Here is an 18,917-nt window from a genome sequence, read left to right as displayed (position 1 = left end):
CTGTGGCTCCTACTTCTGGTGCGTCAGATTTGTAACTCAAGGCTCTGTGTTCGTAGATCCTCGCCGGAAACCGCCTCCTCTTCCATCCAAACCTTTTCCATTTCATTTCTCCACCGGTGCTGCGAAGACATGTGCTATCGACGAGACCCGCCACTATGGCGAAGTACTTAAGCTATCTCCGACCTGTCCCGCCAGATGTGCTGACTGCTCCGGTTCACCGCCTGATGCTCCCCCGTTCTCAATCGTTGGCCGTTTGGATACCGCCGGCGACTTTCCACAACCGCATACAACCGTTCGTTGGCTTGTCTTTGGGTTGCTAATGATAACTTTTTGGGCCAGGCTCACTATGATTACTGCTGATATTATCAGCTCACGGCTTAGCTCAGGTAAACACAGTTCAGAAATGGACATGGTTTCATTGATTTTGGCTAAGTCGCAAAGGAGTTCCGGTGGATTCATTGGTCCCTTTGAAGTGCGCATAATGATATATCTTTTAGTTATGAAGAGTTTTCCGTTGGATTCATCGGGAACATCTTGGTTGCTTGTTCTACCCTCCTCTCATAAGGAGTGGATCTCATACCTTCTTTCAATGAAAGGATATACTTTCTCGGTTCTATTGCTGAGTTCTGGCTTTAGTTTCTCTACCAGTCTGTCTTCTTGTGTAGCGGTCTCTACGGGACCTGAAGAGGCAACCGAGATTACTTTTGGGTTTCTCGTAGGTGAGAGCTGGCTTTCAACGTCACATTATGTGACTATCTTTCAGCTGATCGCGAAGGTTTTATCGACGCATTCAAGCTTTTTCTCGAATTCGCTGTCAACTTTTTATGAAGATTTATCTCATTTAGCTTATGTCGTTGTTTATCTTTTTAATCAAAGAGGATGTTTAATTCCCTCTAGTTATTGTACTCATGCAAGTTAATGATTAATGAAAACAAGTTGTGTTCAAAAAAAAAAAAAAAGACAGATATCAAAAAGATAACACACACAAAGACACAGATATGTGCCTTGGAGATGAAACTACTATCTTATACATTGCTGGCGCATTTTTCCAGTATTTCAATGCCCTAGCAACAATAAAGTGCTTGTATAAATACTTTGTAAAAATGGCATTTCTATAAATAATCTAATTTTGTAGTCAGAAGGAATAAGAATAATTTAATAAATGAAAATGAACAAAATAATAGGAATGAGTAGGGCTGGACAAATAAACCGAACCCGAAAACCCGAACCGAAACCGATCCGATAAAAATTAATCCGAACCGATCCGGACCCAACATAAATACCAAATGGATATTGTTTTATAGTATTTCAGATAATGGGTATTATCCGACCCGAACCTAAATGGATACTCGATAGAACCCGAAGCATTCAAAATTCCAAAAAAAACTTGTACCAAATATGATCTCAATTCCTAATATGTATCCAAAATACACTAAGATATTATTTAACATCTAAAATAATTATCTATTACATGAATGTTGATGATTGAAGGTGGCAGTTGAAGTTTGAAGTTTTTAGATTTAAGTTCCGTTTTCATTGAATAATGTTTCTCATTTGATGAGAACTTGGTTTTTGTTTTATACTTTTATTTATTTGGTATTGTTTCTATCAATAACTATGTTTACCATTCTTTTTTGAATGATCACGTTTGATATTGTTTTCTTATTTTTGAATCTATTTTACTTATATTTTGGTTACAAAATAGGTACAAATCATAAAACTGAAGAACCAATTTTACTTATGTTTTGGTTATAAAATAAATACAAACCAGGTACTTTTAAATCGAAGAAACGGTTTTTTAAAGATTTACTAATTCTAACCCGAATCCGATAGAACCTGAACCGGTCCCAAACCAAACTTTCATATAAACTGAATAGGGCAGATTTTGATAAATCCGAAAAACTGAGACCCAAGTGCACAAAACCGAAATTCGATTGGGACCCGAATGCCCATGCCTAGGAATGAGGAGGAAAATATGTCTTTTCTTTTAATTAGATAAAAAAAGTTTTTTGTTTAAAAAAATGAAAAGTAAGAAAGAACCTATGAAACATTATTCTTTATAAATGATGTAATTTTTATTGAAAGAAAAGAAGCTTATTATTCTCATTCATGTTTTGGTCAGTATTTAGAGTGTAGCCGGAATGAAGAGCCATTGATCTTCGTGAAATACTCTACACAAGAATCTAGCTAAAGACTGATATCAAAGTGACAACAACACAAACAAAGACAGATATTTCCTATATTAGGGGATTGCAAATTTATTGTCACGGATGGGGTAATAATGCCTTGGAGATGAAGCTACCCATCTTATACATTGCTTAGGTATTTTTCCAGTTTCTTCAATGCCCTAACAATAAAGAAGTTCTTAGTATAAATACCTTGTAAAATGCCGTTTTATGAATAATCTAGTTCTCACAAATCTTTAATCAGTAAGGTCCATGTCCCTATTCATTCATTAGTAGAACTATCTTACTGAATCGTCTATCTAAGCAAAGAGTCAAGACCATTTGATCTCACAAACCTTTTTTACAACATACTGCAAACAGATTTAACACAAGTTAATATCGTGAAACAAAAACTGAAAAACATACAAATTAGGAGTTATGAAACATTCCCTACCTTGGTAGATTTCTATCACCTGTGCAAAAACAAACTACCAAAAGTTCATTAGTTGAATTCTGATCATTATGATGCATTAATTATATTAAAGTGTCTATTGTGCATTAGTGTTTGTTATCTTACATTACATCCGTTCAATCCTTACTTGTTTTGATAGACTCTACTCAATCTTACGTCTGAACAGGTTAGCTTTTCTAAGTCTATAGATCTTACAAGTAGCTTTCTAATTCCATGTATACATTCAGCCGTAAATGGTAATTTCAACTTTTATATCTCCACTCTACATGGAATCGGAAGGGGAATCTTATGAAAGCATAAAAAGAGTTTTGTAAAGAAATATGATGCTAAAACATGTTGGAAGTGTGTATCCAATTATTTTATAAAATTTATGATTAAAAATATATGCAAGATCTTGTATACTTGGATCTATTTGGCTTGAGCATGTCCTTTTGGAACTGGAGATTAAATGAATGCCAAATCGTTTGCCATTTTACACACACACTAGAGATATGATCAATAAGTAGACATCTAGCTAGCCAGAAGCAACAAGAGAATAATATGCAGTCAACAAGCTGCTTCAACTTAAAGAAGGAAAATATTGTACCACAGGAATCTTCTTCTCTGGAAACAAAAGTCTCAAGTTGTGGTGCAGAACTTAAGCACAGGAATTGCTTCTTCATCCTCCCTAAAGAGTTCCAACTGAAAGGACTCTCCTACCTTTACACCATGAGCGTCACAGAACTCTCTCCATCCTTTTCCAAATCGCATTGCTCCAGTTGATTTGTTCTTCAAAAGATCCACCACCTGTTTCTTCACTCCATCTTTACCTAACAGCATTATCTTTATTGGCTTGTTGATGCAGTTCATCCGAGTGAAAGCCAACGGAAGGTACTGCGCAAAGATTTGATTTTAGACGCACAAAGAAAGAGAAACAATAAACAAACCTTGAGACAGAGTTGTATATGAACTTACCAGTACAGAGGTTTTAAGAGCGCTCTGTGTAAGAGATAACCTCACGAAACGGTGTTTACTATATGGAGATGAACATATGCATCTCAAGCTATTATTCTCTTTCTCCATCACGATGCATTGTTGTGACCTGTCCGCGTCTTCAATACTCTCCTTATCACTTTCTTGGGATTCTTCTTTACTGTCATCTTCACTGCTAGTATCTGAGGAGAGTGAGTCTACATCATCTCTATCTTCTGAACAATCTAACGGTGTTTTGCCACGGTTGGAAGTGCACAACAAGAGAACAGGCTTGTCCCCAGTTTCAACCAGTTTAAACATAAAGGAATCTTCAGCTTTGATCCCGTTTACTTGGCAGAAAGTTTTCCAGCCTGGTCCGAGATAAGTATGGTTTTGTGGTTCGTAGTGTCTGAAACCTAAAATCCAGCTTCCTCCCCATTCATTCTTTAAAGTTATCTCACTGAGTCCTTTCTCTAGACCATTTGCAGTCACAAAATGTCTCTGAAGATACTGCAAAACAATGCATCATATACACGAGTCAAAACATACCATGCATATCATGACGGCCAAGACCTCATCTGTTTACTCTTGCCTAGTGTTTGCGGGAATATGACAAGGTCTTGCTGTGATTTATGAATGCAATTTTCAGTTAAAAAAAAACACACCATGCAGATCAATATAAAAATAGCATTTCAAGTTCCAAAAAGATGCAAATGAAACTATTGAAAGAGTTTATGTATTCACCAGTTTATCAGTACTAAGGCTATTAGAACTGACAGATCCAACATAATAAGAATGATTTAATGAAGATTCTGTAGCTGGTTCTGGCTCATGTTCTGCATGGGACAAACGGATGATTAATGGTGCAGATCTTCGGACCAGTTTGAACGTATAGTGATGACCTTTTTTCATCCCATTTTCAGCACAGAATCTTCTCCAACCAGGTCTTACAAAAGTCTGCATGCCTACTTTGTTGCATGTCATATCTAAGCTCCATGATCTTCCTTCCTCGTTAAGAAGAACAATAATCTCTTTACCGCTCATGTTGTCCAGACCGTTTGACCTAGCAAACCCCGTTGGTATATACTGCAATGCAATGAGATTAAAGCAGCTCAGAAGTTAACTAAGAGATATGTTGCATGAACTGTAGGAAACTAATCTAACCAGTCGATCAGAACTTAGACTAGAGGGTGAGACATGTGCCACAAATTGAGAATGGTCTGATGAAGAATCTTCTTTCGTTCTTGGATTCTTCTTGACTCTTTTTCTCTTCTCTCCTGAACTGTTTCCTGTAACTTGAAAACAATTACAAAAAAATCTCAAGTTTGCATTTTTTTCTACAGAATTAGAGTATATATATATATTTGAATACAAGGAGACCCTGGGCCTGAAACCATGTAATATTTGTTTCGTCCCAACGGTCCTCTGACACAATGGCTAGGATTCTTTTCCAGTTGAGCTAACGGCCGTATTTGTTTTAGTACATTTCATAGAACAGAAGTGTACCAGCATTGTTGGTCTGATCTTGACTATCATCATTGATGTTGTGAGATGATTCTGAAGTATATTGAATGTCACAGCAACTTGGTCCGAAAGCTGTGACATGAAACACCATCTCTCCTTCATGTCTGAAAATGGTGATGTCACCTATCCGGAGATCATGCCCTACTGCAAAATCTTCCCAACCATCTGTGAGTCTCACGCCGTCTACCTTCACTAACCAAGTTTTAGCGGACGCATCTGTTGTCAGTTTTGCAGTCTTGATGTGGTCGTTACTTCCTTGGACGTGCTTCAAGAAGAAAGCTACGGGAATGTTCTGCACCAAACATGCAACAAAAGTTAAGCAAATGAAACATTTTTCTTGGAGAGCAAGGAAACAGTTAAGAAGAGTACGAGGTGAGTGTGGAAGCCAGGAAGGAGAGGCTGGAAGAAATGTGGATTGTCCGGAGAGTGAAGAGATTGATCATAAGCCATTGTTGAACACTTCATGACAAGAACTCTCAAGAAATCACTAATGTTTATATTCTGAGCAGTGAGCAGAGAGAATAATATTACGAATCTTTTGGTGGACTCAAGTTTGATAAAGGTGATAACTTTGATGACACTTGTATTCTTCTTGGTCTTGAATCTCTCGAGATGTGCATAGATGGTGAATAATTTTGAGTCACAGTTACTTTTTCCACAAACTTTATCGACTTCTCCAAAAACCATGTCTATGGCCAATAGAATGATCTTCCTCTGCTTTTTAGAGCCGTTGATCTTCGTAAAGAATCTTAGACAAAGACAGATATCAAAGTGACAACACACACACAAAGACGCAGATATGTCTTATTTAGGGGATTGCAAGTTTCGAGCTTTTGAAGAATTAGTTAAAAAAGGAGTTATTGTTACGAATGGGTTGTGCCTTGGAGATGACGCTACCCCATCTTATACATTACTGACGTATTTTCCCACTTTTTTTAATGCCCTAACAACAATAAAGTGCTTACCATTTCCATGAAAAATCTAGTTTTCACAATCTTTTAGTTAGTAATTAAAGTCCAACATTAGTAGAACTATCTCAATAAATCCTTTCAAGAACATTTGATCTCACAAACCTCTTTAAAAAAATACTGTCTACTGCAAACATATTTAACACAAGTTAAATTTCAGTCACCTGTTCATTAGTTGAATTTTGATAATAATGATACCTTCATTATATCAAAATGTCTCTTGTGCATTAGTGTTTGTATATCTTACGATATTATAACCGTTCAATCCTTACTTGTTTTGATAGCCTCTGCTATTTAAATTTTAAACCTTAACTCAATCATAGGTCTGAACAGGTTAGCTTTCCTATGTCTATTGATCTTGCATGTAGCTTTCTAATTTCATGTAACATTCATTCTTAAATGGTAATGCAACTTTTAAATCCCACCTAACGTCTTTGATATGTATAATAATCTTCAGTTATCATTTGCCATGCAGAGGTGGGTCCCCTTACTCACATGCGAGTTATTCATTTGTTATCCGTAGTCGGTAACTCTGTTGGTTTTACTGTCAGTTTCTCACGCTACAACTTCTTTCCTCTATATATGCTATGTTCCTTGTAAGAAGACGATGAGGGTTTCTCTATCTAATGTATTTATCTCTCTTCAAAGGTAGACAATTAAGTGGCTTCACTTCTTGTTTCTAGCCAAAACTTTATGGCCAAAGAAATGGCAGTTTGTTTCGTGCTCGGACTGATTCTCACATCTGTATTCATCGTGATCTTCTTCAGCCCTCCGGAGTTACCTCACATCACTCTCGCCTCCCTCAAAGTGAGCAGGCTTAACTTCACCTCATACCATATCTCCGGCTACGTGGATATGCAATTTCAAGTTATAAACTCTAACTTGTTGACTGATTTCTCATACGACGACGTTTACTGCTCTATTTACCACGGAAAACGCCGTCTGGACTCGACCATGTTCCAGGCCTTCTTTCAAAGAGCAAGTGAGACGAAGCCAATAATTTCACTCTCTATCTCGCACCTATAACTACAGCCAGAGAACTCCGCAAAGAGTTGCCCCCTTACTCTTTTGAAGAGTTCGATGTGAAGCTGGATACGTTCATAAAATGGAGATTTGGGTCGTCCTCGTCCAAGTCCGTTAGGGTTTCATGTAATGAGGTGCCAGTGGGTCTCGTGGTCATGGCAAGATGATTGGTCCAGAGAGGAAGTGCAAGGTGGCTTAGTTTCATAACGTTTGGCTACTACAGCATATGTACAGTCTTTGGAAGATCTAATGATTGTTTAAAAGTATTTCCACTTTTTTTTTGTGCAAGTATAACCACTCTAAACAACGATCATATATACACATATTCTCGATGATTTTTATGTTTTCAGTATATTAATGTGAAAGTTTGCAAGAGATTATCAAGATGATGGCAAGAATACGAGCTACAATCACCGAACCAACAGATCAACAAGTTTAGTTTTTCTCAATGGTCTAATGATTAGAGAAGAAAACCAAACAGGAGAAACTTAAATTGTAAATTCCTTTTCATTGTACCTTGGTGTGAGCGTGAAGGAAAGTTTGGCTTTGCTGACGCAGAGTTTCAACAACTGAGATGCCAACCTCTTCTGTCTCTAGCATTATTCTTCTACGCTTCCTGATTATGTTGTTTGATTGGTTAAGACTCTCCACGGACATTGATAAGGACAAGTAATTGCATTTTTTGGAGGGTAGATTTACATATAGATGAAGTTGCAGGTGAGAAAAGACTTGAAACAAAGAAATAGATAGTATAGAAATTGCAACGGTCTTGTTCGTTTTATTCTACAGGGCAAGATTGGGCTCTTATTATAGCTCGCTCTTGACCTTGGCATCCCCATTTGGTAACACAGTTTGCGATTGGGCCAGACGTTTGGCTTCCTGAATTTGATGAATATCAACTGTCACCCTTAACTCTTTACTGGGGTGGTAGTATATAAACCAACATGTATAAGATCATCAAGGAAGCAAATGTTAAAAACTACTTACAGCAGCAGAAGTAGCACGGATTTCTCTATACTTGTCAACTTCATCAGGGAATGTCTCCTCAAGCTCCTCCAGTATATGTTTTCTCAATTCCTATAACACAAATGTTACGACTTAAAACCATGTCCATTATCAGGAACCATTAGAGAGGTTATTAAGAATAGAGAAGGGGTAACCTTGAAAGCGTCAGTCTTGCCCTTTGTAGCTTGATTTCTGGCAACACAGCTATTGAGAACATCCCTTGCAAACTCGTCAGGGTTCTTCCCATCATCAATCAAGCTAGAGACAAAATATGCAAAACATTAGAAACCAAGCAAAGTAGGGAAGAAAAAAGACTAGCTGTCTCACCTAAGAACCTCCATGGGGATTTGAATATTGCATTTCTCAGACAACTTAGAGATGCTATTCAGCTCTGATACAAGAGAGTTTCTGCAAACACATGCACACTTATTCATCAGAACAATATCCAACACAAATCTTTGGTAATGTAAAAAAAAATGGGAGAAGAGAAGATACAGACAGGCGGGGGAGGAGATGAAGCTGAGAAGAGGGAGTCAAAGAAGAAGAGAGGGAAAGGTGTAACTGGTGAAGGACGACCAAACTCTTGTTAATAGAGTTGATGACTTGGTCCAGGCTCTCCTTTGAATCGTCAGACACAGTTGCATTACCATTGCTCCCACCAATCTCTGCTGCGCTTGTGTTATGTGCTGGATCCATCACAGCTCTCTCTCTCTCTCTCTCTCTGAGACTGAGACACACATCCATCCAAGTGATCATCAAATCAATTCATTATGAAATTCAGAAACATAAACTAGTACCAATCTTCATCTCTGATCTGAATGATGCGGAAGATCAAACGATATTCGTAGGAAAGGCTCAAATCTTTAAACGAAAATCAAGAAAAGACTGAAGCACTAACAAGCATTATCACCACCAATTTTAGAACACCCCAAAAGTCAAGCATAACGATTAAACAAAAGCCATTGGCATGGATCGTTACATACCTACAACAGAGTCTGAGGAATAAGCCAACGGCAGAGAAATGTGGCGATTCCCCGGATTGAGTTAGGTTTCAACCGCAACCGTAGTAGAGAAGAAAGAGCAACGCCAAAGGTGACACATATTGAATTGCTGATGTGGCATTTCTGTTAATTGCTTAACTCGATTCTGATTGGTTGTATTAAACTGTTAATGACTCGCTCTTAAGAAAAGTTGGAAGACTGTCGAAGTATATTTGAAACAAGTATACTTGTTCTAACTCGTTATAGTACCCATCAAATAGACATGCTCGATGAGTCTCATTCACTGCAAAATCTCATGTATCGAAAGGCTTCAAATATATAAAGAAAGACAAAGCAGGGGCTTTCAAAACCAATTCACAGAGGGAAATAGCAATCCTCATTTAGTTTATATTCCTCTAATTAATCAGTACTGAAACGCACGTTGCCTGTATGATGATGGATTGTCGTCTGGAAGATTTAGTATTTGCTGAATTTGGTGATGAGCCTGCAAAGAAAGGTTACAATGCTCAGACAAACAACCCATTAACAAAGCAAATTTACTACATGAGAGTGCAGAGTATTTTTTTCTACTTGAACTTACCAGCTTGATGCGCCCTTTGATCTGCGCAATAACACCGGTAACCTTTTCTAATTGTCTGTCAAAACAAAACCATCAACTATGATGCATTCCACCAGACAACTCAGTTTTCATCACACAGTGAGTCATTGTATTTATACAGAAGCAACCATAGTTTTCAAAAGTTTTGAGAAAAGCAGCATGTGGAGCCAAAAAGAAAAGAAAAGCAAGGTGTTAACATACTTTTTAACTCTTTCCTCCCTTTGTGGAATATAGTCAAGAGCTTCTTGCCTGGTGAACTCCACATAAAATCCCAGCCCTACATCCATGAATATTTATGTGCCCTTGTATCTGGCCTGAACTCAAAGATGTCAAGTGTAACAAGAAATCAGAAGCAAGCCTAACATACAGAACATAGTGAAACACACACTACTTGAATGCACAAGTGTTTTGCATTATTTGTGAAAATACATTAAGCTCAGTATGAAGAAAGTGTATGACTGGACTAAGATGAAACGAAAGAAGCAGAGCTATAAGTGAGTTACACTTGAGCTTGCATGTAAACTTCTGAACCGAGGTTGACCATCGTTTTGAGACTGTTTACACCATTTTCCTCCAGAGTTTCTAGGTTTTTCCGCAAGTCAGAGCTCAATTGAGAGTAGCCGTTAAGGTAAAAAAGAATTTTCCAACCCAATTAGAGCTGACTAGAACAGCCAAGTATTGAGACCGACTAAACTAAGAACAGTTCCTCTTTAGTGGATAGATGGAAACAAGGGAGAAACTAACAAAACATCAAGGATCAGCTTAATGAGAAGAACATTTTCAGAAGCAAGAGACTTTCATATAAAAAAAAAAGGATACAGTACTTTTTGTTCTTCAAAGATCTTGTCCCTGCCAAACCAACTAATGATGCATTACGAAAACAAGCTAACCTAACACTACAAGAAAGACCTTTACATACACACACTCTTTAACATCATTCATAAATCTAGATTCTGAAAAAAGGAGGTTACTTTCAAATACCGTGAAGCAATAGTCTGTAAAAGCTTCTGCTTTAAACTTTTATCAATGATTTCTTCCAACAACTGCAAGTCCTTTTGACGTCCCTCCTCCATTACTGCAAAACATTCTCAGCAATTTACTAAAATGCATGACAACTTTGGACACATTACATCGAACAAGTGGTGAACACACTCCAAGAGAGCGCAGTTGGACTTCAGATATTACAATCAAACTTACCTCTAAACAAAGAATCCATCATCAGAACATTAAACTTTGGACGAATGTCGAAATCAACCATAATTAATCTTTAAAAAAAATTACTAACGAGTACATAGACCATGTGAACCGGGTTTTGCGATTACCTAAACCGATTATTGATTTTTAATTTTCAAGTCTTTTTAAAAAAGATCTTTTCGTTTCACCCACCAATCTCACTTTGTTTTCTAACAGATTTATGCAGTCTCAATCACTATTCGTTTAGTGGTAAGTAGTAATCAACCTTGCATGTATCCATCCTTGAACAACTTCAAATAACTCTTTCCTGTTTACTGTCTCTCTTTCTACCTCTTTTATAGTTTGGGTTTCATGCTCATTGCTTTGATATGGAAGTATGACTTTACGCCATTTACGGTTTTCATCATTGCTATCTCAACAATGGTGAATTAACTAACACTGTTAATTGCTCAAAGGACGAAGTCATGAACTTGGAACCACAGAAACAGAGAGAGACCAATCAAATAAAAATTTCTGCAATCGATAAGTTTGAAACTGCAACTCAACTATAAGGTCGACAGAAGATGAGAGAGTTCATAACTAAAAAAAAACACTAAACCAAACAACAACAAGATTGAAAAGGGAAAACAATTCTAAAAGAACCAGTTTAGTCGACTTCCTCAATCTTGGGACCAGCACCTCCAGCAGCAGGAGGAGCTTCATCATCATCAGCAGGACCACCTGCTTCACCACCAGCTCCTTGATACATCTTAGCAATGATGGGGTTGCACACACCCTCCAACTCTTTCATCTTGTCTTCAAACTCTTCTGCTTCAGCCAGTTGGTTACCATCAAGCCATTGGATTGCCTCCTCAACCGAATCCTCAATCTTCTTCTTGTCCGCAGCAGGAAGCTTCTCACCTATCTTGTCATCACGGATGGTGTTTCTCATGTTGTAAGCATAGTTCTCGAGAGCATTCTTGGCTTCCACCTTCTTCTTGTGCTCCTCATCCTCAGACTTGTACTTCTCAGCTTCTTGCACCATCTTCTCGATCTCTTCCTTAGACAAGCGACCCTTGTCGTTGGTGATGGTGATCTTGTTCTTTTGGCCTGTGGTCTTGTCCTCGGCAGAGACGTTGAGTATGCCGTTGGCGTCAATGTCAAAACAGACTGTGATCTGAGGGACACCACGTGGAGCAGGAGGGATGCCGGAGAGCTCAAACTTCCCAAGGAGGTTGTTGTCTTTGGTTCTAGCTCTCTCACCTTCGTAGACCTGGATCAACACACCTGGCTGGTTGTCAGAGTAGGTGGAGAAGACCTGCTCCTTTTTGGTCGGGATAGTTGTGTTTCTCTGGATCAAGGTGGTCATAACTCCACCTGCGGTTTCAAGACCAAGTGAAAGAGGAGTCACGTCCAAGAGAAGAAGGTCTTGCACCTTCTCATTGCCTTCACCGCTGAGAATAGCACCCTGAACCGCTGCACCATAAGCCACAGCCTCGTCAGGGTTAATGGACTTGCAAAGCTCTTTGCCATTGAAGAAATCTTGGAGAAGCTGTTGGACTTTCGGGATACGCGTAGAGCCTCCGACGAGGACAACATCGTGGACCGTGCTCTTGTCCATCTTAGCATCACGTAGACACTTCTCCACAGGCTCCATACACTTTCGGAAAAGATCCATGTTGAGCTCTTCGAACCTAGCACGAGTGAGCGCAGAATAGAAATCAATCCCCTCAAATAAAGAGTCAATCTCGATGGTGGTCTGCGCAGTGGAAGAAAGAGTCCTCTTTGCCCTCTCGCAGGCAGTCCTCAACCTCCTAAGAGCTCTAGGGTTACCGCTAATGTCCTTCTTGCTCTTCCTCTTAAACTCTTGGACAAAATGGTTAACCATCCTGTTGTCGAAATCCTCCCCGCCAAGATGAGTGTCTCCAGCAGTGGCCTTGACCTCAAAGATACCTTCTTCAATCGTGAGAAGAGAGACATCAAAAGTACCACCACCGAGATCAAAGATCAAGACATTCTTCTCTCCAACACTGGTGGCCTTCTTGTCAAGACCATAGGCAATGGCTGCAGCTGTGGGCTCGTTGATGATACGCATGACGTTCAAACCAGCGATGACACCAGCGTCCTTTGTAGCTTGACGCTGAGAGTCGTTGAAGTAAGCAGGGACAGTGACCACAGCGTTCTTGATGGTGACGCCAAGGTAAGCTTCAGCGATCTCACGCATCTTGATGAGAACCATGGAGGAGATCTCCTCCGCTGCAAACTGCTTCTCTTCTCCTTTGTAGTCGACGACGATCATGGGCTTGTCGGCAGGACCAGGGATGATCTTGAAAGGCCATAGCTTCATGTCGCTTTGGACTGATGAGTCACTAAATCTTCTACCAATCAACCTCTTTGCATCTGTGACAATTAACAAATAGAAAAACAAAGAGTATTATTCACACATTCCAAGCCAATTAAATAAAAATTACAACCCTATAATCACAATACATATCTAAATAACAATGAATGGATCTTAGTAACAGTTCGTGCGGTTAATCAATATTCCATTAAGATTCCTTCCTATAATCAAAACCAATTCAGCAAGATCAGAGAGTAGAGATGAGATTACGTACCGAAGACGGTGTTAATCGGGTTCATGGCGACTTGGTTCTTGGCGGCATCACCAATCAACCTCTCGGAGTCGGTGAAGGCGACGTAAGACGGAGTCGTCCTGTTACCTTGGTCATTAGCGATGATCTCGACACGGTCATGTTGCCATACTCCCACGCACGAGTAGGTCGTGCCCAGATCGATTCCGATCGCTGGACCTTCTCCTTTACCAGCAGACATTATCACGAAGAAAAGCTTTCAGCGAAGATTTGATGAAAAAGCTTTTAAGCGGCGAAGAGCGAATTAGGTTTGAGTTAAAGGTGTGAGAAGAGAGAGAGGTTTGAGGGTTTCTTATATACGCACATGCCTTCATGTTTCCAGAATGTTCTGATGCCTTCTTCCTTTTTTTATTAGGAATAATAGGAAATTGCGTTTGGTCAAAAAGAAAAAAAAATAGAAAATTGCCACAAATGATTGCATATGTTTTTTAAAGAAATTAATGAATTTTATTTCACTAATAATGTTTTCAAGAGTAATTCTCTCAAAACAACACATAAATAAGTTTTTTCACCAAAAAATATACAAATAAAAAAATGGACAAAAGAGATTTTGTTAAAAAAGTTAAAGATCCTTTAAAAATTACTTTATAGATATATACATATAACTAATTATTTAAATGAACAATAAATAATATAATAAATAAATAAATAAAAAGAATTTTAAATCCCAAAATTTTATTTTAAATTTTAAGTAATTATTTGACTATTTACTTCTTTAATTAAACAGTTTTGATCATTTTAACCCGTGTATAATATATTTTTAATTAAAAAAATTAGTTAACACTATTATAAGTATAAGACTGAAACCCTCTCTTTTGCAAAAGATATGTCGGCCTTGTTGCTAATCAAATCAAGGTAGTAGCTCTCTTTCTACTGAAATTGGAAGGTGGAAAACTTAAATCAGGGCCAAAAAAATTATTTCAAACAATCTCAAAAATAATAAGTAATCAAGTACTCGTCTTTGAAGCAAAAAAGAAAAAACTTTCATAGGCCATTCATTTTTGGATTGGTTGGGAAGATCAATCACTCTGATAGATGGGGTTTGTAAGCCTCGACAAAAAAAAGGAATTTTTCAGAGTTTTTATTCATCTAAAACTGAAGGGTGTGGCTGTGAATATGATTCCACGATTTTTTTAGCTTATGCTGCATATCTGAACACTTAGTATAGTAGATAACACAAAAACCTTACAAAATGCATTGAGTTTTTTTCAAGTGAAAACAAAAAATGTATAAAACTACATCTTCTTCAACTAATACCCTTACATGTCCATTCGCCTTGAGTCTTAGTTGAATCCAACAAATCTTTGCCAAACAAAAGTTCACAGCATATTATTAGTGATGTATACCTTTTGTAACACATCATTGATATACATCTTCAACTAATACGCTTCTGAGTCTGATCCAAAACCATTGCTAAGTATCCACAACCTCAACAGTATCCATCATAATTGGCTGAGCTTCGCCTACAGAAGAAGCTTCCATACTATAATAAACTCTGCAGCTAAAATAGAACACCGCACTCATCATCGAATCTATAAGCGTCACAAATGAATACATCACCACGAGCAGAGGTCCTTCCCACAGCCTCGAAGACCCATCTCCATAACTCACCTTCTTCACTCTGTGATCAAACAGCCCTTCCACGAACGCCAACCCCAAAGTCGACCCGAGGAATATCAACAGCCCCACCTGAACCTGCCCCTTGATCAGATCACTAGCTCTCGCCAACGCTCCTGCCCCTGAAACATCTTCAAGAACCGAGATCACCACCGCGGTGTTGCAGACTATGATGGCGTTGGCGAATACGATGGAGAACGCTAAACCGACTAAGATGGCTCCGTAGACATTGAAATCCGGAGAGAAGCCGAGGACAGAGAAGGAGCTGCAGATTGATACTAGAAGAACGCAGAAGAAAGTGAAGCAGCCAACGATCAGAATGCAAACCCACAAGTAAGTGTACACAACTCGCTTCCACAGCTTCTTCAACGCAACCAAGAACTTGTTTATTTCCACCTTTTCCCTCGAGTAAGTAGCGTCCACCGAGTAAACAACAGCTGTTTTAGACAAGAGCGACACGGTGACGAACATAGGGAAACACATCGCGGACGAAACAGCGGTTTCAGCGAATTTCTGACAAGAGTGTTTGACAAAAGGCTGGAGAGGGAGACCGCTCGACTTGGCTACTAAGAGGAGCTTCACGGTGAGTTTGTTCACCAGCGAGTGGTCAACTAGAAAGTTCGGTAAGAGGACAGCGGAGACGGGACAGATCAAAACGGCAGCGGTTAGCATGAACGCACCGAGATTGTACCGGAGGATTCGAACAGACTCTCTCAGGATCTCTAACGCGTTGGTAGAGTGGAAGTGCTTGTGGCTGTATGACTTGAGCTCCGTTTTCCGCAAAATGGGATTCGATTCCGTCTCCATTTTCACAAGAAGTGAGATGAAACCGAAGCAAAGTGAAGATCTTTCAGACAACCCAGATCAGCAGCTTCAAGAAGGGAACAAAAGTGGAGTGAATCAGATGATCTCAACAACGCGTATAGAGAGCATGAAAGCGCTGGAATTTAAGCTGTAAAAGTGATTGAAAACGAGAGGATACTCACAAAAAGCGTTGAGATTGAGTGTGTCGGAGCCGGGTCCGGATCCAACCTTATAAGCTCAATAAATATAAAAGAGACGAATCTTGGACTGGATCTCGACGATGTTGTTCTACGTTCTATAAACGTAAGATCACAAGTTTTTTTTTTAAACAAGATAAAAAAAAAAAACAATTTGTCGGTGGCACAGGTGAAGGCAGAACAGAACTAGCGTGTTCTCTGTCCCCTCATACAGAAGATAATCAAAATCAATCGCGAACTTTAAGCTAAACCGCGAATCTAAACCGAAATCTTAAATTAATGAACCGAACCCCGGTTTGGGAAAATCGTGTTTACAGTTTGATAAATTAAAATTGGTTAGGCCCAATAATAGCCCGTTATAAATGGGCTTCTTTGAAAAAGTATTACTTGGAATCTTTCCGGTGAAAGAAAATGGCAGAGGAGAACGAGTAGTACGATGAAGTCGAGTTAGAGCGGGGGAGTGACACGCCGTTGACCATTTAAGACAAGAGCTATAGAGAGACACGATGGAGCTCGATCTTCCTGAGAGTCCGACCAGATCAGTTCGTTGCATTGTGAAACTTGGTTTGTTTGTCCTTTTGATCCCAGTTCTTGTCTCTTCACATCCTCGCTCGATTTAGATCGCATTTTTAGTTTTTTTTTTCGGTCTTATAGGAGGATCCAAATGGCTTTGATTCTGATTTGATTCTTGTCCTATCGACATACTTGTGTAGACGGGTGTAACAACAGTAACTTGCCTTAAATGATATGATAGGAGGTGCGGCGATTACACGGAAGAACGAGCTGGAGGAGATTCACGATGAGAATCTGGAAGCTGTGGCGTGTCAGTTACGTCAGGCTATGACGGAGGGTTCGGCTCCAAGCAAGGTTATTGGAATGGATTGGAGCAAGAGACCTGGAAGCTCTGAGATTTCTTGTGATGTTGATGACTTAGGGGATCATGACTCTTCTGAGTTTAGCAAATTTGTTGTTGTTCACGGCGCAGGTTAGTTGCTTCCCTCTTGCACATCTCTGATTAGTCCTTACGAGAACGTTATGTGTTTATTGACTTGCTTGATGTTTCAATGTGGGTCATTTAGGTTCCTTTGGACACTTTCAGGCAAGCAGATCAGGCGTTCACAAAGGAGGACTTGAGAAACCTATTGTTAAAGCTGGTTTTGTTGCTACTCGCATATCTGTGAGACTATCTACTTAAGCCAACACTCTTTATTTGAGAGCTACTCTGGAGTTGTTGTTCTGATAGATCCTTTTCCACTCCTTTCTCTACAGGTCACAAATCTTAATCTTGAGATTGTACGAGCACTTGCACGAGGTACCTCTTAAAGTTTATTCTCACTCTCTCTCCTCTGAATGAAACTATGTTTTTGTTGAGAAGAAACAATGAATCTTGATGCTTGTTTTGCAGAGGGTATTCCTACAATCGGCATGTCTCCATTTTCATGTGGTTGGACAACCTCCAAAAGAGATGTAAGACCCAACTGAAAACTTCTTTTCTTTTCCCCCTTTACATATTTGTTTGGTTCAATTCTAATGAGATTACTATTTGCATCAGGTGGCTTCTGCGGATCTATCAACAGTAGCTAAAACAATCGTTTCAGGATTTGTCCCTGTAAGTTTTGAATCCTACCACTGGCTTTTAGGTAGAGATGTTTCTCAAATTTTGAATGTAATTTTTTTTTTCCCTGGCTAGGTTCTCCATGGAGATGCAGTGCTAGACAATATACTGGTAATACACACTCTCCCGAGATACCAAACATGTGTCTAGATTCTTGTCCACTTAGAATTTGAAATGCTGAATAAGTCTTTGTCCTGAACAGGGCTGCACCATATTGAGTGGTGATGTTATCATCCGTCATCTTGCAGATCATTTGAAGCCAGAATATGTTGTCTTCCTCGTATCCTTTTGCTAATTTAGAAATCAGCTTTTGCGTTTTTTAATTTGTTCTCTTTCTCCCTCTACCTACTCAATTGTTATCTGAGTAACTTAACTCTTTACTAAGACAGATGTGTATGGCGTTTTCGATCGACCACCTTCAGAGAATGATGCTGTGCTCTTGAAAGAGATCGGTTAGTTTCCAAACTTTACCGTTTCTTTCTAAATGTTATTTTCAAGTCTTGGACTAATCCTTACAGTTCATGCATGCAGCTGTTGGAGAAGATGGAAGCTGGAAGGTTGTGAATCCAGTGATGGACCTCACAAACAAGAAAGGTAAAGAAAAAGGAACCAATATTCTATAACTATGTGATTAGTTCAAAGGTTAGTCTGATTTTGGAATTAAAACAGTTCAAACCTCTGTTGCTGCCCATGATACAACGGGTGGAATGGAAACAAAGATAGCAGAAGCTGCTATGATTGCGAAGCTCGGAATCGATGTCTACATTGTGAAGGTTTGATTATAGACACCTTTGTTGCCTTAAACTAAATCATGTCTCTTAGTCTTTGATAAAGATGAATCTCACACCATTGTGCTTTGTTTATCTCCTAAACAGGCTGCGACTCCTCATTCACAGAGAGCACTCAACGGCGAATTGAGAGAGAGTGTACCTGACGATTGGTTAGGGACTATCATTAGATTCTCAAAGTAGAATGAACTGTGACACGCACACTAATTCCAGTTTTTCGAAAGAGATAACATTGAACTCTGTTTGCTAATTGTGTTTGTGTTCATTACCAAAGTTTGTGTTTGTGTTCATAAGCTTATAACTAATGTTTGTGTAAAATCGTGACTCGAACACTTATCTTTACCTTCTTCACTGGCAATAACCAA

At 39.0% G+C, this 18,917-nt stretch overlaps 5 protein-coding genes and 1 pseudogene across 9 annotated transcripts; 1 reads left to right on the top strand and 5 right to left on the bottom strand.

Moving 5' to 3' along the window:
* Positions 1-3,048: 3,048 nt before the first annotated feature.
* LOC125578016 (B3 domain-containing protein REM17-like) lies at positions 3,049-5,655 on the bottom strand. Of its 2 annotated transcripts, none has more exons than XM_048740282.1 (6): positions 5,482-5,655; positions 5,095-5,404; positions 4,753-4,877; positions 4,333-4,674; positions 3,592-4,098; positions 3,049-3,510 (listed from the first exon to the last, which is right to left on the bottom strand). In XM_048740282.1, exons 1-6 carry the CDS (start codon positions 5,575-5,577, stop codon positions 3,256-3,258), a joined length of 1,635 nt encoding a protein of 544 aa, XP_048596239.1. In that variant the 5' UTR covers positions 5,578-5,655; the 3' UTR covers positions 3,049-3,255. The 2 variants fall into 2 exon arrangements, with proteins under 2 accessions (XP_048596239.1, XP_048596238.1); XM_048740281.1 differs by having other exon boundaries at positions 4,753-4,883; positions 5,482-5,653.
* A 1,912-nt stretch (positions 5,656-7,567) lies between these two features.
* Positions 7,568-9,230, bottom strand: LOC106360564 (mediator of RNA polymerase II transcription subunit 10b-like). Of its 4 annotated transcripts, none has more exons than XR_007316341.1 (6): positions 8,608-8,864; positions 8,436-8,516; positions 8,264-8,366; positions 8,091-8,180; positions 7,803-7,982; positions 7,568-7,719 (listed from the first exon to the last, which is right to left on the bottom strand). XR_007316341.1 is itself a non-coding variant. In XM_048740279.1 (6 exons), the coding sequence occupies exons 2-6, from the start codon at positions 8,802-8,804 to the stop codon at positions 7,911-7,913; spliced, it is 543 nt and encodes a 180-aa protein (XP_048596236.1). In that variant the 5' UTR covers positions 8,805-8,835; positions 9,092-9,230; the 3' UTR covers positions 7,568-7,910. The 4 variants fall into 4 exon arrangements, 3 of the variants coding, with proteins under 3 accessions (XP_048596236.1, XP_048596237.1, XP_048596235.1); XM_048740279.1 differs by adding an exon at positions 9,092-9,230 and having other exon boundaries at positions 7,568-7,982; positions 8,608-8,835; XM_048740280.1 differs by adding an exon at positions 8,906-9,056 and having other exon boundaries at positions 7,568-7,982; positions 8,608-8,835.
* Positions 9,231-9,429: 199 nt separating this feature from the next.
* On the bottom strand, positions 9,430-10,780 carry LOC125578015 (annotated as a pseudogene).
* A 620-nt stretch (positions 10,781-11,400) lies between these two features.
* On the bottom strand, positions 11,401-13,815 carry LOC125578012 (heat shock 70 kDa protein 1-like). The gene is made up of 2 exons (XM_048740276.1): positions 13,496-13,815; positions 11,401-13,280 (listed from the first exon to the last, which is right to left on the bottom strand). Exons 1-2 carry the CDS (start codon positions 13,710-13,712, stop codon positions 11,548-11,550), a joined length of 1,950 nt encoding a protein of 649 aa, XP_048596233.1. The 5' UTR covers positions 13,713-13,815; the 3' UTR covers positions 11,401-11,547.
* Positions 13,816-14,679: 864 nt separating this feature from the next.
* Positions 14,680-16,360, bottom strand: BNAC05G20180D. The gene is made up of 2 exons (XM_013800172.3): positions 16,135-16,360; positions 14,680-16,019 (listed from the first exon to the last, which is right to left on the bottom strand). Exon 2 carries the CDS (start codon positions 15,953-15,955, stop codon positions 14,945-14,947), a length of 1,011 nt encoding a protein of 336 aa, XP_013655626.2. The 5' UTR covers positions 15,956-16,019; positions 16,135-16,360; the 3' UTR covers positions 14,680-14,944.
* Positions 16,361-16,531: 171 nt separating this feature from the next.
* On the top strand, positions 16,532-18,888 carry LOC125578013 (isopentenyl phosphate kinase-like). Its single transcript, XM_048740277.1, has 12 exons — positions 16,532-16,713; positions 16,904-17,134; positions 17,229-17,326; positions 17,419-17,461; positions 17,555-17,616; positions 17,702-17,758; positions 17,840-17,875; positions 17,967-18,044; positions 18,150-18,216; positions 18,296-18,358; positions 18,434-18,537; positions 18,640-18,888. Exons 1-12 carry the CDS (start codon positions 16,656-16,658, stop codon positions 18,733-18,735), a joined length of 993 nt encoding a protein of 330 aa, XP_048596234.1. The 5' UTR covers positions 16,532-16,655; the 3' UTR covers positions 18,736-18,888.
* The last annotated feature ends 29 nt before the right edge of the window (positions 18,889-18,917 follow it).

The sequence above is a fragment of the Brassica napus genome, chromosome A9 (genome assembly GCF_020379485.1).
Source record: "Brassica napus cultivar Da-Ae chromosome A9, Da-Ae, whole genome shotgun sequence".
Taxonomy (NCBI): Eukaryota; Viridiplantae; Streptophyta; class Magnoliopsida; order Brassicales; family Brassicaceae; genus Brassica; species Brassica napus.
This window is presented reverse-complemented; position numbering and strand designations above follow the sequence as displayed.

What these genes read in the sequence shown, in the direction of transcription:
- LOC125578016 (XM_048740281.1), bottom strand. Translation starts at nt 5,577, where the DNA reads ATGAAGTGTTCAACAATGGCTTATGATCAATCTCTTCACTCTCCGGAC. An exon ending in GTCTAAGTTCTGATCGACTG is followed by an intron (nt 4,675 to 4,752) that starts GTTAGATTAGTT and finishes ATTGCATTGCAG; the next exon opens with TATATACCAACGGGGTTTGC. An exon ending in CTCTTAAAACCTCTGTACTG is followed by an intron (nt 3,511 to 3,591) that starts GTAAGTTCATAT and finishes ATCTTTGCGCAG; the next exon opens with TACCTTCCGTTGGCTTTCAC.
- LOC106360564 (XM_048740278.1), bottom strand. Translation starts at nt 8,864, where the DNA reads ATGATCACTTGGATGGATGTGTGTCTCAGTCTCAGAGAGAGAGAGAGA. An exon ending in ATCCCCATGGAGGTTCTTAG is followed by an intron (nt 8,367 to 8,435) that starts GTGAGACAGCTA and finishes TTTTGTCTCTAG; the next exon opens with CTTGATTGATGATGGGAAGA. An exon ending in GCAAGACTGACGCTTTCAAG is followed by an intron (nt 8,181 to 8,263) that starts GTTACCCCTTCT and finishes TTTGTGTTATAG; the next exon opens with GAATTGAGAAAACATATACT.
- LOC125578012 (XM_048740276.1), bottom strand. Translation starts at nt 13,712, where the DNA reads ATGTCTGCTGGTAAAGGAGAAGGTCCAGCGATCGGAATCGATCTGGGC. An exon ending in CCCGATTAACACCGTCTTCG is followed by an intron (nt 13,281 to 13,495) that starts GTACGTAATCTC and finishes TAATTGTCACAG; the next exon opens with ATGCAAAGAGGTTGATTGGT.
- BNAC05G20180D (XM_013800172.3), bottom strand. Translation starts at nt 15,955, where the DNA reads ATGGAGACGGAATCGAATCCCATTTTGCGGAAAACGGAGCTCAAGTCA.
- LOC125578013 (XM_048740277.1), top strand. Translation starts at nt 16,656, where the DNA reads ATGGAGCTCGATCTTCCTGAGAGTCCGACCAGATCAGTTCGTTGCATT. An exon ending in CAGTGCTAGACAATATACTG is followed by an intron (nt 17,876 to 17,966) that starts GTAATACACACT and finishes TGTCCTGAACAG; the next exon opens with GGCTGCACCATATTGAGTGG. An exon ending in GGACCTCACAAACAAGAAAG is followed by an intron (nt 18,359 to 18,433) that starts GTAAAGAAAAAG and finishes GAATTAAAACAG; the next exon opens with TTCAAACCTCTGTTGCTGCC.